This window comes from Pelodiscus sinensis, chromosome 6 (genome assembly GCF_052426305.1).
Source record: "Pelodiscus sinensis isolate ZL-2025 chromosome 6, ASM5242630v1, whole genome shotgun sequence".
Taxonomy (NCBI): Eukaryota; Metazoa; Chordata; order Testudines; family Trionychidae; genus Pelodiscus; species Pelodiscus sinensis.
This window is the reverse complement of record NC_143057.1, coordinates 45,000,266-45,014,729: the sequence shown is the minus strand read 5'-3', so window position 1 is coordinate 45,014,729 and position 14,464 is coordinate 45,000,266. Positions and strand designations below refer to the sequence as shown.

Below are 14,464 nucleotides of genomic sequence, written 5' to 3'. Positions count from 1 at the left end.
ACAGCATTAACAGCTTAGCTGGAGTCCTGTCATCTAACCTACCAGATGTTCCTACAGAGCAGGAGTTCAAAAGAGAAAAAAATATTTCTGTCAGTCACTCAGTAACACAATCCTGAAACAAGCTGTGTTATACAATGGGCACTGCTCAGATCTCTCTGTTTCACTGGAGGGAACATCACTGAATACTTGCAAGTCACATGGAAGTCATGTTCCAGTTATTCTTTGACAAGTGCAGATTACTGTTTCCCTAAGCCAAGTTATGACATCAGTGGCACCTGCCAGAAATTATAGTGCAGCTCAAATTCAGGGTTGGTGCTCAGTAGCTGTTTGGGCATTTCAGTTCATATGTCACAGACTTCATAAAACGAGACTGAGTTCTGCCCCCTCCCTCCACACACACTACTGAACCGATTCAAAATAGCTCATGTCACCAGCCTCAAATAAAAATGAGTGACGGGTGAGTGGCTACTCCCACTGCCCACAGTGAGTCTTATACAAAAGAGGAACCTACAGGTTAAAATTGACAGTACTCAATAATCCTACAAGAGAATTCATGTTTTGGCAGAAGAAGCAGCTACTGTATTATAAAAGTAAGCTTTGATGATGTGATAAATTACATTATTTTTTATTGAGTACAATATGATTTTTTCTTCCTAGTTTGATTATTTATTGATTACACAAGTAAATATATGAACAAGTACCTTTTGCCTTTTTAGATACCGAGAATTTTAATATTATTTTTTTCCTTTTCTAGGTTTGATTTCTTAAATTATTTTATGTTTTATTGGAAAATAACTAGACTCTACTTAATTGATAAAATCATAGAATGTACTCTCCTGTTTCTCACTTGTATGAGTTTCATTTATTTTTATTTTGCTTTATCATATAATATATCTGTGTGTTGATATGAGAATTTATGTAATTACTCATGAAAGAAAGTCTGGAACCTTATAGATTTGTAAAAAGACACTTTTAATCTAAAGATGCATCCAAGCCATCTAAAACACATTGTAGACCACTTATGTTTAAAAGTTTATAAAAAGTACATTCAGCATACTGTTTTAACATCTCTACAGTGCTGTAGAAAGCTCTATTTAGGCAAACGAATATCACTTGATGTCACTAACCCTAGAAGACTAATTAGTGCTTGATAAAGATAAAAGAGATCAAGGGGATGATATGGCTTGAGGACTCCCTCCTATACAAAGTCTATTGAAGATAATAGCCATCTATCATCTTCAGTGAGGTGGTAGGTGCTTAGGACATTCCTAACAAAATAAGAGATCCTAAATGTTTATGCTGAATGTGCAATCAAATTGGTTAGACAGTCAAGCTGGTTGAAAATTTTCTAACTAAGCCTCTTTTCAAAATGAAAATGCTTTTAAAACAGTAATAAAATATTGTGGGAATATTTTCAGTTTGACCAAAATTTTTGTTTTGTTTTCAACACACATTTTGGAAACAAAGATCTTAATTTTAAAAAAAAATTGTTCCATTTGGATGGGATTCTCCTCTGCTCACTTCCCTCTCTTGCTCAATGAGTATATGATTGTTTTTATCCCTCCTCATCAACAGTGTTTCAATGGGAAACAAATGGAAAATTTAGAAGAATTTTTTTTCCACAAATTATACTCCTCCCTGCACCAGCTGTATTGAATTCATTAAAGTGTTTCTTAATAAAAGCAAAGTGTTATGCGAAGCTTCTTATATTAATAATTAGCAGATATCATCCATGTTTCAGTTCTGGGGGAGTTAACAAGAAGCATTCAAAAATTACATTTGTATGAATAACCCAGAGAAAAATTGATAAAATGTTAATAAAATATTTTCCTCTGTTTTGACCAAAACACACACACGGTGACAAAGTGGAATGAGGAAAGTTGCAGTAATCCAAACTTACCCCACAAAATAGTAGTGCTAGGGCCTGCAGAAGTGAATTTATATAACAATTAACACCTTTCTGAAGTAGCTTCTGCCTGCAAGACCAAATTTACAGGAATCTATTGTATATTTGACAGACTTTGAGCATTCGTCTGTGTATCCATTTGCTCAAGAACTCCTACTAAATGGTAGGGAGAGAACTTCAGAGAGATATAGAATGGAACCAAAAATATTACTTTAAATTAATTTAACCTAAATTCACTTTGTGTTGCAATGACTTTATAGTACATTATGACCCAGGGAATATTTGCATTTTTCTCACAAAACCTACATTGTTTTTTCTACCGTAATTTATATGATTACAAAATTCCCGTAGGCTTCTCTGTGAGCTAAAAGCAACAGATATTTAACTCTAGCCTAGATCATTGAGAGAGAGATTGAGATCAACTGTTCAATTTTGGTATGCAGCTTCCTCTTATAACTTAAAGCAAGGTTTTCTTGTGTCAGGACAATGGGATGTGTGCGGAATGTGATTGTTTTTCGTCAAATGGAAAGGGAGGACTGTGATAGCAAGGACAGTTATAGTCATGATTTCAATGACACAGGAGCAGTAAGCATGTGGGAGCAACCACCAGCATTCTCATCCCTGCCCTCAGTCCTACCCCTTTTCCTGAGCCCCCCCCCATACCTACCAATCCCCTGCCTTGACTTCTGCATCCCACCCCCTTTCCTGAACTCCTCTTCACCCCTAACCCCTCTGATAAAGGCAGCGGTGGGAGGGGGGTGGGGTGGAATGGGGGCTCTGCCACGAAGCAGCCCCTGTCTATAGGAGGCCCCACTGGGTAGCCCAGCTCAGTCCTGACTTGTGCTGGGGACGGGACCAAACACCGCACCCCTCACACTCCCAGCCTCCTGCCCTGGGCTCCTCGCATCCCCAAACTCCTTCCCTGGCTTCTGCACCCCCGCACCCCTGCCCTGAAGGACCCACATAATACCAGGTAAATCTAATAAGCTCTACTGTCTAAGATGTTGCCCTGCTCAGTTTCTACGCCAATGTTGTGGTGGTGGTACAAAAACTACCTGCAGACCAACTTCCAGCAGGAATCAAATCAGTTTCCAAACAGAAACCACAAAGCTTCCACAAGTGAAAAACCTATCAATCTCCCACAGAGTGATTTTCCTAGACTGCAAGAGACAAGACTGGTACAGGGATGCAGAGACACTATCTTCACAGATTTCATGCTTGCATTTCTCAAGTGTGATTTGTACATCTGACAGGACAGCAATACATTCCACTGCACTGCACAATGCAGTGACTTATAATTTGACTGAATAGTTAAGAGGTTATTCTTTTACAGTGATTGATGTTATCCTTGCCAATGTACTGAAATCTTATTCTGCATGAATATTCACTATAAATAATCAAGAAAGGAATACATAAATAGATTAGTTATTGTAAATAACCTGCAACTGTAAAAACTCTCTCAGTCTTTTAGCATCTTTCTAACAGTTGAGGTGCAGAGTCAAATGTAGAAAGTGAACTTTTTCAGCAAAATCACAATTTGGACTATGTGTAATAATTAAAATGGTGTTTTACCTACCTAACCCACATGAAAAATAACCCACTATTAAACCTCAGTGATGCATTTAGTATTATACACCTCATACATAAATATTTATTCTTATCTTTTAAAACAGAAGAGAGCAAGCTTAGGAAGATACTATTAAAGCCAACCTATTTCATGTTTAGAAGGAGATATAAATAATGGACTCTTTCTGCCACAAGGGTAACACAGGCTAGTGGTCTCACATATCTTCTGCAGGGGAATATATTTCAGAAAGCTCATCCTATGAAATTTCAGTCCAACCCTATCACTCACATCCATCCCAAGCCCCCCAGTGAAAGTTCTATGGGTCCATGGTAGTATTACTGTTATATTATCTTCAGCTCTTTTAGGTTGCTATATTGCAGTAATGCTTTTTACAGTTGTCTCTTTACTGGGGAAAGCATGTCAGATTAACATTTAGCAGCCAAAAATATTATTCCTGTTTTTTTGTTTTTTTTTTACATTTCTCTGTTTAACATTACTCCTTGAAATGTGCAGTGGACATAGGGGATCATCAAAAATGAATTTGGGGGAAAGGAAGACAAGTTGTTTCCTGGATTCCTTGCTCTCTTCTTGCTCGGGCAAAAGTCCCAATGTCTAAACAAGTAGATTTGGCCCATCAGGGCCGGCCCACAACATTTTGGCACCTGAGGCGGGGAGCTCAAATGACACCCCTATGCCCCCTTGCTTGGGCCGAAACTTTGAAAGATCTCTTGTGCCCTCCTTCCTCCAGCACAGCACTCCACCATCTCTGTGCATCTACAGCAGAGAGAATACATATGTACCAGCAGCAGACACAATTTTCTACACTCTGGGTCCTAGTGGCGGCCCCCCACCCCACCCCTCCACCATAGTCTGGCATCTGAGGCAGCTGCCTCAGTTCGCCTCATGGTAGAACTGGCCCTGTGGCCCATAACGAATTTGAATTATAGCTGACTTCAATTGAGTTACTGTTCATTAACAGCAGCGAGAGGAGGATTGGGCCCTAGAAAGGCAATTTGACTTAAGAGATTATTTAATTACCTTGGTGCCATCTGGACACTGAGGTAGCCAGAGGTCGTTAGGCAGAATATACATATTATCAAACTTTTTCTGTACAGTGCAATTTGAAATTGTATTGCCAATTTCATAGAATTCTAGTTACCTAAGAGGATATGTATTTAGGAACTAGGAAACCAATGGTAAAAGGTTAATGATGGAACACTAAAGAATGTGGGTTTTCAGAAAGATCATTCCTATCTGGGCTATTATACTGAATGTGACACCAACCAATTCTTCTGAACATTGGTGTCCTGATACCAATCCCACAGAAAGGGTGCTTTCAGATTGCACAGTGTAATCCACATACCTAATGGGTGTGATGCACTCTCCCATCTAGTGGCACCTAGGGCTCATCTAGACTACGCTGAAGTGCCAAAAGAGGATATGCAAATTCTATGGGAATTTGCATATCTGCTTTCGAAAGTAAAAGTAGTTGAGAAGGGTTTTTTTCCAGCAACCCCACCTTTTTCAAAAAGCCGCTCTTCCTCAGAAAATGAGGTATACATGGCTTTTTGAAAAAAGGGGGGGGGTCAAAAGTGAGATCAGAAGAAGGTATGCAAATTCCCACAGAATTTGCATATTCTCTTTCAGAACTTCGGCGTAGTCTAGACAAGCCCTAGAGCACTTAGACCATGTCTACACTACAGATAAGATTGAAGCAGCTGCAGTCGATCTTCCAGGGTTCGAATTAGCAAGTCTAGTGAAGACACACTAATTCAAACTGAGAGGAGCACTCCTGTCAATGCTGGTAGTCCTGCTTCTACAAAAGTAAGGGAAGCCAAAGAGAAAGCATGCTCCCTTTGACTTCCTGCAGCATGGATGGTGACAAAATTTGATTTAAGATACTTCAGCTATGCAATTAACATAGCTGAAGTTGTGTATTTTAATTCGTACTTATCCCCTAGAGTAGACCAGGAATTACCAAGAGAAAGAAGGAGTTTGCTCCACAGCCTTAGGTTCAGTTTCACCTGTCAGTGTTGCAACAGCATTAGAAATGCTTAATGGTTAATACCGTGTGATGTCACATTGCATATATCTACCTGGGACAGGAGGGGGCAATCATTTTTAAAGGCGGGTACCCCAAGATTTTGGCAAGTGGTTGAAGGCCGCACTTCTGTGGAGGGGATGTGCAGTCTGGTATGGATATTGGTTTCAGAAGGAAACTTGAGACAGGGACTGGAGAGGCCTTGAGACAGGGGTGCAGGAGGGGCTGAGGGGGCTGAGAGAGTTTGTGTGAAGGAGGGGGCTGTGATCTGGGGGAGGGGTTTGGGGTGCATGGTCCAGTAGGAGGTATGCGTGCAAGAGAGGATTTTGGCCTCTGGGAGGGGTTCTAAGAGGGGGTGCAAGTTCTGGGAAGGAGTTGTGACCTGGGTAAAGGGTCTGCAAAGGGTTTGGGTGGTGACCTGAGGCAGGAAAATGGGGTACAGGGTCAGGGAGGGGGTATGGGTGCCAAGGAGAGGATTCTGGCCTGTGGGAATTTGCATATCTGCTTTCGAAAGTAAAAGTGTAAAAGAGTGTAGGAGGGTGTGCAGGGAGTTGTGACCTAGGAGAAGAGGGGAAAGGGGTACAGAGGGTTTGGGTGGTGGCCCGAGACAGGTAGTCAGAGAGGGTCAAGTGCCAGAGGCAGGTGCTGGCTGGGAGGTGCTTACCTGCAGAAACCTGAGGCAGACTGTCTGCTTACTGCTGCACATGGCTCCACTCCAGGCATGAGGGGGACGGATGGAGGGAGAAGGCTTCCCACACTGCCCCTGCTCCCAGCTAAAATTCTCAGCTCCTATTAGCAGGAAACTAAAATTGACCCATGGAAGCAGAGATATTTTGCTGGTGGGGGCAGGGAACAGTATGAGAAATCTCCCTCCTCCCGCCCCAGCCATCCAGAGAGAAGAGTATCTGGCTTTTTGAAGCACGAGCTGTTCTCTGCCTAAGAGTTCTGGCGAGGCGGCTGCAAGCCAAATCTGGTGGTTTGGTGGGCCGGATACAGCCCACTTGCAGCCTCTTGCCCTCCCCTGACATAGGATCTATAAATCAATGACTCCCCAGCAATGCTATGTGGGATAACCACTCATATTGGCACTGGCTTCTCACAAATTCACTATCTACTTGTTTCAGACAGGCTCAGAATCCCACATCGGAATCATGATGGATTAACGTTTTCAGAAGGAGACAACCTATTTATGTTGGGGACCCAGCATGACAACACATGGTGCCTCAAATTTGGACACTCTAGAAGGAAAGCCTCCAAAATTGTTAACTGTTTGTGGAAAAGTTGAGCAGGAGAGTAGAGCACAAAGAAATCCCTCACTAATACATCATGAAACATTTCTAAGGTTTTTTAAAAATTCAAATGAACACCAGTAAGTTATGGCAGAATCAAACACGAGTCAAAGAAGAATTGCCTGTGGAGGGCAGAGCAGCTCAGATAGTTTGTCAGGAACTCATAGTTGACATCTGTGGAAACAGCCTAATTATCTGAAGAGTTAAGTAGGTGCTGCCACTGCTGGAAGAGTCTTTTAGTGTAATGAGCCACTCTGCTAAGGAGTAATGATGAATAATATAATCATATTCAATCAGTCACTCATGATGCTGGGGAACATATTTCTAGCTTCTACATGATGCGGCACACATTACATACACACACATATTACTATAGCACAACAGACGGGGAAACACATGTTTCAGTGATGTATTGATGTACATTTGTTATGTAAGATGAGGCCACAAGCTGAAGAGCAGTAATACTATTGTGATGGTACCTCAGTGAGAAAAATTATTATTTAAATTACATCTATTATTATTGATAAAACACTATAAATATAGACAAAAGGTGCTAACAGATTATCTGCCCCTCGTTGTTTATAATGAAGCAGCTTCCTATTCATCCTTCTGTGTCAGATCAAGGACACTCATTCAAGGTTTCACAGCAGGGAAAGATCTGAGGTCCTTCTGAGATGAAACTGCAGACATCTACCTCTTGACCTAAAGGAAAATATTTGCTTGCTCCACTACCATCAGGTCCAGACACTAGACTAGAGAATACCACACACAGCAGCCAGACTGGTCTGATATTCCATCTAGTCATCTATTATGTTATATATAGTACATGCTCACTGCCCATCTTCCTGCAATGAGACAACATCATCCTTGGGCATCTAGATGTCTCAAAAATGCATCTAAAAGCTGGTTTTTAGTTGTACTAGTTTGCCAGCCTCTTTATATGGACAGAGCATAGAGTTTGACCAAACTATTCATTATGATGGAATTCTTTTTTTTCTCTGAAAATACAGCCAGTAGCAAATGTCACTCCTCAGATCATAGGTTTGAAGTCCTTTTAAATATAATGTAGCACTAAAATGCTACATTATATAGCAAGGACTTATACTTGCCCCTTTCACTGACTTATACCACATCTGATTGTTCCTTCCTGCTTTGTTGATCTACTTGTGGCAGCATGGCATGCTTCAGAGGTTGTCCAGTAACTACACTGCTCAGGCTCACCTGCTCTAGTTTATTAGAAAATGTATTAGATTTTCAAAGGAGGAGCTTTATAAAGATTGATGTCCTCTTAAAGCAGCCACCCATTGTGGCACCATACCAACAAGGGCCTCTGAGGCAGTAGGGGATTATCAACCCCATTGTGGAAACCTGGGCAACAACCACTGCAGCCAGCAGAGTTCAGGTAAAATGGTTGATGTGAGCAAAGGGACTGCAGCAGCAGATAGCAACCAAGGTGCACTTTAATCAAAGTGCTATAAGTAACCCAGGAGCATATTTTTCTCTCCCTTTCATCTCATGCACTTGATTCTGTGAGAGAACCAGAGGTTATTAAAGAAGGATGATATGGGGGATTCTGTTTCGTGCTCGAAGCAGCAGGCAGAAGCGTTACGTGCTAATGAGACCATATAATGCAGGGTGCAGTTTTTCAGTTCATTTCTTTTGGGAATAAGCAACTGACTGAGCTTAACTTTTTAAAGTATCTTTAAGGCCTGATAACTCTAAAAGCATTTGGTGATATCAGTAGGTACCCCAGACATGTTCAGAATTTTCATACCCACCAGAGTTTGAATATTATACATTTAACAAGGAGAAATCTCCCTGCCTTCTGCCCTTTTCCTATAAGCTCATCTCTCTATTTTACCAAGCTCAGTTTCGAACTGTATTTAAGCTGACATTTTGATAAATGAAAGAACAAGGACATAAGCTCCCTAAGGCTTCACGCACTGCGTGCTTCAAATTTTAAATGTATAAATCTCCAGTGTATTTTGTGCTTAATTTTATTTGGAACAGTAATAGAAATTATTTAAAAGTAACACATTCCCTAAAGATCACCACCACCTGTGATCTCTTGTAGAACCACAGAAGACAAAGAATGTATATATGGGTCTTTCCACTTTCTATAGCCTAGCCTGTGATCAGGACAGCATTGTTTCATGCAGAACATTTTTTAATAGATTGTTCAGTGCCATTTTAAGTGTCTCAAACGGTAGGGCTTCTACAATGCCCCTTGGAAGACTATTCACACAGCTACTCATTATTCTGTACCAAAAATATAGGTATGTCATAGGAATAATTACTCCTCAGCATATTTCACTGTCTGATATTTTACTTCTAGACAGAATAACCAATTCCGGTTACCAATTCTTTTCTGATTAGACTACTGTTTTATTGCATTTTATAAAAAAGCATCCAAAGTCTTTGTAATGTGGTGTATGCATCAGTTTTGAAGTTTTATTAAAAAGGGCTTCTGATCTCTAGTTTACTTTTCAGACAATGAGTAAAACTTTCAGCTTCAGGCGCCCAGAGATCTTCGGCCATGATGCAAAAGGATTGAAAAACTTTTGGGAAAAAATCATTGAAAAACACACTCAGGAACAACAAGGTGAAGACTCTAGATTAAGCAAAAGTGCCCTGAAGAAGTGAGTTGCATTTTTTCTTTTGTACAGCAGCATGGTGATATTTCCACATGATTCTTACTAAGGCACCCCATAACTCAGTTGCTTTATTCACAGCACACAAGTCTTCTGCCAGCTCTGTGGCATTTTTCCTTCCACATTTCCATGGCTCTCCGAAATGGAAATTCAGATGCCCCTCACTCTTGAGCCACGTGGGTCATTCTTCACATGCTTTGTAGCATGACCACATAAATAATATAATATTAATATATTAAATTGTGACAGCCAGGAAATATTGAGATTTCTACCTGGAGCTGTGACAATGAGTAAATGAAAATAGTTAAATTAAAGGGACAGAGTCCCAGGGTCCTCAAAGTTCATTATCCTGCAATCTCCTTCTGACAACAAAAATTACCACATGACCCCAGGAGGGGGGAACCAAAGCCTGAGCCCCACTTCCCCAGGTACGGGAGAGGGGGGAACAAAAACACGACAGCCCTATGCTGGAGACCTATAACCTGAGCCCTATGGCCCAGGGTTGAGGTCCTTGGACTTCAACCCCAAAGGGTGGGGCTCAGGCTATGACTTTATCTCTGGTCTCAGCCCCAAGCAGTCAAAAATCTGCCGACCCTATTAAAATATGGTCATGACTGACCTTGTGGTCCCAACACACAGGTTGAGAATCACTGGGATAGACAAACCATCCATTAATAACTAGAGAAATAATTTAAACAATGTTCCCTCAAATGTTATACAATGTTCCCTCAAACTTTCTCCATCCATGTATGGAATATTTTTGTTATGTGTACCAAGGCTGTGGTGTCCAACCAGTTCTGAAGTAGTAGCCACTGTAGTGGTTACTGCAATTGCAAACTAGCCACACTCAAACAGCCAACTGGCTACATTTGGCTAGTGGCTAGCATGTTGGACACTACCGTACCAAGGGAGATACAGATGTGCACCCAGAGGAGCTGATAGCCATGGTGGGTCCCTGGGAAAGGTGGGGAGGGCCACTCCATGTTTCCAGAAGGGGCAGGGCCTCTGGCACAAGGGGCAGGGCCAGGGCACTGCACTCCACCTACCCCCTGAGAGTTGCCTGGGAAAAGCCACCCAGAAATCCGGTGGCAATTTAAAGGTCCGGGCTCTGGGTACTGTTGCTGCTGCAGTAGCAGTGGCAGGAGCCAAGAGACCTAGGCCCTTTAGAATCATCAGGCCCAGGCCAATTGCCCTATTTTTCCCATCCCATTGGCAGATATGTGTGCACCACCAGTAGAAACATAGACTGCTGGCTGTGGGAGGCTGTGGGCACTCTTCTAATGAGCTGGGCAGCATTTGAATCTCCCCGGGGGGCCCACCCAAGTGTTCAGCTTACAGGAAATGCTGCTTCTATAGCATCTCTCATATCTCATAGCACTGAATATTTATGAACCCTCACAGTATCCCAGGGAGGTAGAATTATCCCCACTTAACAGATGTGGAAACGGAGGCACCCAGAGATCACATCATTTATTTAAGTCTATGTATCAAGCAAGTGGCAATACTAGAAGTATAGAAACTCAGGACCTTTGCTCCCAATGTCCTTTTCTTAACTACTAGATCATTCTCCCAATGTTAGATAATCAGGTTGCTGGCAAAGTGAGAAGCTTTTTATAAGCAGTTAGACATTCAACATCCTTCAAGTGCCTAAAGATCTACAGGGTGATAGTTCCATACAAAGGAAACCATGCAGAATGAAACAGCTCCCAGAGCTACCCCAAGTCATGTTATGTCTGAGCGAATGGCACCGTTTCTCTCTTCTTCATTGGGGTTTTTTAAAAAGTTATTTTTGTATCAAGAATAAGGTGCACAAAGATGATATTTTATTTGCTGAGCAATTCTGGCTGTATCAGAGTAGAACTGAGCAGATCCCATTCAAAATCACTTTGACCAGTGCTTGAGCTGGTCACAAACTTAATCCACACAAAGGCAGCTTCAGGAGGCTACATACATTGACATTACAAAATGTGTACAGTTGCTGCCAAGCATAACTGATACCTGGAAGCACCAGCAGATTTAAGGGAAAATGAGTGTTCTCTCTGTGTTCCCTGGGACACTAGTTAACAAGCAACAGCAGGGAAAATACCGTGCATTAAATGACAAATGTTTTCAACTAGTTACACTGATTTCTGCAAACCTGAATATGCTCACTGGAGAATGCCAATGTCAGTGTAGGACAGATTAAACTGAAAAGGTTAAACCATCATTTGCAGTCAAAATTGGAAACCAAATTAACTCAAGTAACTGTGTAAAACATCCACAACCTTTACCACTGGGTAGTTCTGAAATAAAATAGCCAGCTGCTGTTCTTATTGATACATCAAATGTAATTTGCCAAAAATATCCAGTGCTATCTTTAGCTTCATCATGTGCCATTTGATCCCATAGTATTATCTTTGGGAAGTGTTTGATACCCATTTGGAAAACTACAATGGCAACGGATAACTTTGCAGTGGTCCTAGTGACATTCCCTTCCCTATACTATACCTTAAAGCTATGTGGCTTCTCTCTCTCATGACATCAGTTCCCTTCGTTATATACATATAATGATGACAATGAAGAAAAGGATTTGATTTTGTTTAAAGGTTAGGGACACAAAGTAACATCACAATTACAGAATGACTTGTATGCCTTTCCGAGAGTTCTTATTTCTTCTCCAGTGCAGCATGGTAAATCACGTTTTCTCATTGCAGCTTTACATTTGCATATCATGTGACTTTAACAGAAAGAACAGAAGGAGTATTTGTGTGTGACCTTAAGAACGACCTAGAGAAGGAAGAACCTTTACTACTAATGAGAGTACATCAGCAGTTGTTTGACTCATTAGGAATCCAGGAATTCATCCAATGTTGGATGATACCATTAGTGCCGTCACCATATTCTATGTTCCTACTTTAGAAACCCAAAGAGATGCTTGTGGTAAATAAATCTAAAGCAAGTGTCTTTGTGATGCAAGAGAGGAGGAAAAAGCTTTGATATTACTAAAAAGATATAGATACATTTGAAAAATTTGGCTTGGTGCTTACTGATAAGAGTGTTTGTTCCTTGTTCCCAGGCTCCGACGTGAATGGACCCAGAGGCTAGAAGGCCGAATAAAAATGCTACAAAAGCCCTGTGGAGAACAGGAAGGACAGACGTCCCTTTTATCAATTGAAACATTTCAGCCAATAGATAAAACAGCTGCATAAAGTTGCTGATGGAAGATCAGAAGCATTGGGCCTGATCCTGGTCTCATGTTAACCACAACTCATTCCAACCACTAAAGTGGTAAGAGATCAGAATCAGATCCACCATTTCAAGAGCCCAGCTTGCTACAAATGCTACTGTAGTTAATAGTAAAACCCTGTGGAATTTCAATGATTATCACAGTGAAGGTGCAAGTCTATAGTACATTTGCTAAAGACAAGGCTTTGAAAAAGACGAGAACCAAGTATCATCAGTCCTACTCTATACATTATTTTGATTCAGTAGGACTTAGCTTTTCATTTTGAAGTGACAACAACATACATCTAGGCAAGAAGATCACTTATTTAATCACTTTAATATAGTCAGATAGCTGGGGGCCTGAGCGGTTTTCACATTTCCACTTACAGAGATCAATCATAGTTGCCTGACTTAATGTAGATACATGCTGTCCTGCCTGCCTTGATGAGCTACCTGTGAAGTGAGACAAGCATTACTGTGGTCAGCAGGTTAGAAGTAGCCAAAAAATATCAGGAAAAATGAATGAGTATTTTTGGTCAACATACAGTGATTTTCCCAGATCTTCATTTTTAAGTCAAGGGAATAAAATATTTTGGCATTGGAGTGGGTTAGATAGGAAGAAGGTTAGTGAGGTGATATGAATTAGAGTCAGGAATGTCTGGGCAGGACAGTAAAGAAATTAAAAGTCATCAGAGGCAACAATGTAATTTACCACAATATTCATGCTGCTCAATGTATCACTGGTCAGTCTGAGAAAACCTAAATACTTGTTGCATTTCCTTAAAAAAAACAACAACAGGCTAGATGAAATGGAGTGGAAAATGGATTAATGATGTATAAGAATATTTTTGTAGCCACTTTGGCAATTTTTGGATTACCTCTTGTGCATAATCTATTCATCATTTCAATTCACTATATTGATTGCCACTTGATAGAAAACTGCACAAGTGCAAATAGTTATTTCTCTAGCAAAGCTAAGCCTTATTCTCCTTAATCTTGCATCCTGTGTAGTCATTTACATCAGAGCTAATGGAATATAAATTATACCATTTATAGTAAAGTAGTGACTACAGCTGGTCAAAACCTGGAATTTCCATTCCATGGAAAATGGACACCTTGAAATTCAGAAATATCAAAAAAAAATTGACTAGCTCTTGTAGTGACTTGTACCAGATTTTCTACGGAGATAATGGATCCCACAAAGAAAAGGGCCCCCAACATGTATTGTGACTGCATGATTTTCAGCAGAAAATTGTCTTGAAAATCATTACTATGCTGAGTTATAATAAAGGTGTAGCTGCTTCTGCTTTCGCACTACAAGACTCTTCCTTGTGTGCTTATTTATTACCTATGTAAATTATTAGGCACTTAGTTCTGTGTTTTGATTTAGACTGTATGCCTAAGAGTTTGCTATTGTATTCTATATGCATTCATACTGTCTTCATCTCCATCAATTTACGATGACTTTCCTCTTAAATGGCAAATTAAATAGGATTTGAACCTGCAAATACAAATACACACACACACACACACACACACACACACAAATACCAGCCACCCTTCACCTAAATACTATGAATGTCTGTAGATGGTGAAGTCTGACAATTTATGAGAACAGGCTTCCTTTGCTATACTCCTTGGACCTGTCTGTTCTCACACACCATTTTTATAATGGTGCAGTGGTACTGGTATTGATAGGGATGATTTACAACTTGTATTTGGTTAGAGGAGAGAATCAGGCTTTTTGTGTTTACATTAGGTCAGCTGATTATCTTCTGTTAAATTTCTTAATGAAAATATTTCTAA

The 14,464-nt window shown here is 40.6% G+C and overlaps 1 protein-coding gene across 2 annotated transcripts; it reads left to right on the top strand.

The window, feature by feature from the left end:
• Positions 1-432: 432 nt before the first annotated feature.
• LOC142829859 (protein FAM240C-like) lies at positions 433-13,965 on the top strand. 2 transcript variants are annotated; one of them, XM_089779269.1, is made up of 3 exons: positions 433-590; positions 9,282-9,442; positions 12,510-13,965. In XM_089779269.1, the coding sequence occupies exons 2-3, from the start codon at positions 9,297-9,299 to the stop codon at positions 12,640-12,642; spliced, it is 279 nt and encodes a 92-aa protein (XP_089635395.1). In that variant the 5' UTR covers positions 433-590; positions 9,282-9,296; the 3' UTR covers positions 12,643-13,965. The 2 variants fall into 2 exon arrangements, with proteins under 2 accessions (XP_089635395.1, XP_089635396.1); XM_089779270.1 differs by having other exon boundaries at positions 439-590; positions 9,294-9,442.
• Positions 13,966-14,464: the final 499 nt, after the last annotated feature.